At 37.7% G+C, this 1,630-nt stretch overlaps 1 protein-coding gene across 1 annotated transcript; it reads left to right on the plus strand.

The window, feature by feature from the left end:
* Positions 1-221: 221 nt before the first annotated feature.
* Positions 222-1,175, plus strand: LOC101962663 (olfactory receptor 4K15). Its single transcript, XM_005342742.4, has one exon. The coding sequence runs from the start codon at positions 225-227 to the stop codon at positions 1,173-1,175; it is 951 nt and encodes a 316-aa protein (XP_005342799.3). The 5' UTR covers positions 222-224.
* The last annotated feature ends 455 nt before the right edge of the window (positions 1,176-1,630 follow it).

The raw sequence follows: 1,630 nt of genomic DNA on the forward strand, positions 1-1,630 counted from the left end.
TGACACACTATGTTTTACACCAAAGTTATACTTTGTTCATGAGAATAATTGAGGGGAAAACATAGTATAAAAATCACAGAGAAGGTACTTCCTAACAGGATATTGTAGAACATTTAAAATTAATATTGAGATGAACACTTGGGGGTTGTGGTCTACTCTTCTTGTTCTTCATAATAACCCATTAATATTTCTCTTTGTAGGGATTTCTCTTATAGCCTGAGACCATGGACCAGCAAAATTATTCTAGGGTCACTGAGTTTGTATTGTTGGGACTCTCTAGTTCCTGGAAGCTCCAGTGTTTCTTCTTTGTGTTTTTTAACTTCTTATATATCCTCATTGTCCTTGGAAACTTTCTTATTGTTGTCACAGTGATTTCAGAACCTGCCTTGCATACACCTATGTACATTATGCTTAGTAATCTCTCTGTTCTTGATGTTCTTCTGGCCACATATGCAACCCCAAAGATGATCTATGATTTCCTTCATGAACCCAAGACTATCTCCTTTGAGGGTTGCATGGCCCAGATATTTTTGCTCCATGTCTTTGCTGGTGGTGAAATGGTCCTCCTTGTAGCCATGGCATATGACAGGTATGTAGCCATATGCAAACCTCTGCATTACACAGTCATCATGAACTTGTGCAAGTGCACAAGCTTGGTGGTAGGCTCTTGGGTCATTGGAGTTATACACTCCTTGAGTCAGTTAGCTTTCACTGTAAATTTGCCCTTCTGTGGCCCCAACATAGTGGATAGTTATTACTGTGATCTTACTTTGGTTATCAAGCTTGCCTGTACAGACACGTACATCCCTGAAGTGCTGATGCTTTTGGACAGTGGTCTTATGGGGGTGACTTCTTTCTTGCTCTTGCTAATCTCCTATGTGGTCATCCTTGTTACTGTTTGCCGCCATTCTTCAGGGGGCATGGCCAAGGCCCGCAGCACTTTGACTGCCCACATCATGGTGGTGACCCTCTTCTTTGGACCCTGCATATTCATCTATGTCTGGCCTTTCAGCAACTTTCCAGTGGATAAAGTCTTTTCTGTGTTCTCTACAGTTTTCACACCTATATTGAACCCCGTCATCTACACATTGAGAAACAAAGAAGTGAAATCAGCAATGAGTAAACTCAAGACTCAGATTGTAAATTCCAGGCTGCTTTCCCTCACTCACCTGTAGAACCTGCTTTTATAGGATTTGATTGGTTGCCCTGAGCAGAAAGGAAAAAATTCAAGACAGAGACCACCTTTATCTTATGACCACCATTGTTTTATAGCATTACTTTGTTTAAAATGGTAAATGTAATGTGTGTTCTTTGTTAAATATATAGAGGGAAGCTTGCACATAATTATGCATTTACTCATCATACGTTTCTTATATTTGCATTAATTTCAAAGTTAATTAGCTTATATTTGCCATTTAAAGTTAGTGACAGAATGTTCCACAAACTAATATGCAATTTAATTGTTTGAAATTAATTTCATAAAAATTTCATTGCATTTTTATATTAGCTAAACTAAGAGCTCTTTGTTTCTTTTATGGCCTAAAAAACTCCAGGTCATCTATAAGATTTAGTTCTAGAACTTAAAACCAACCCCATTACTATTCTTTTTTTCCATATCTTTTACATTAAA

This window comes from Ictidomys tridecemlineatus, chromosome 5 (genome assembly GCF_052094955.1).
Source record: "Ictidomys tridecemlineatus isolate mIctTri1 chromosome 5, mIctTri1.hap1, whole genome shotgun sequence".
Lineage (NCBI taxonomy): Eukaryota > Metazoa > Chordata > Mammalia > Rodentia > Sciuridae > Ictidomys > Ictidomys tridecemlineatus.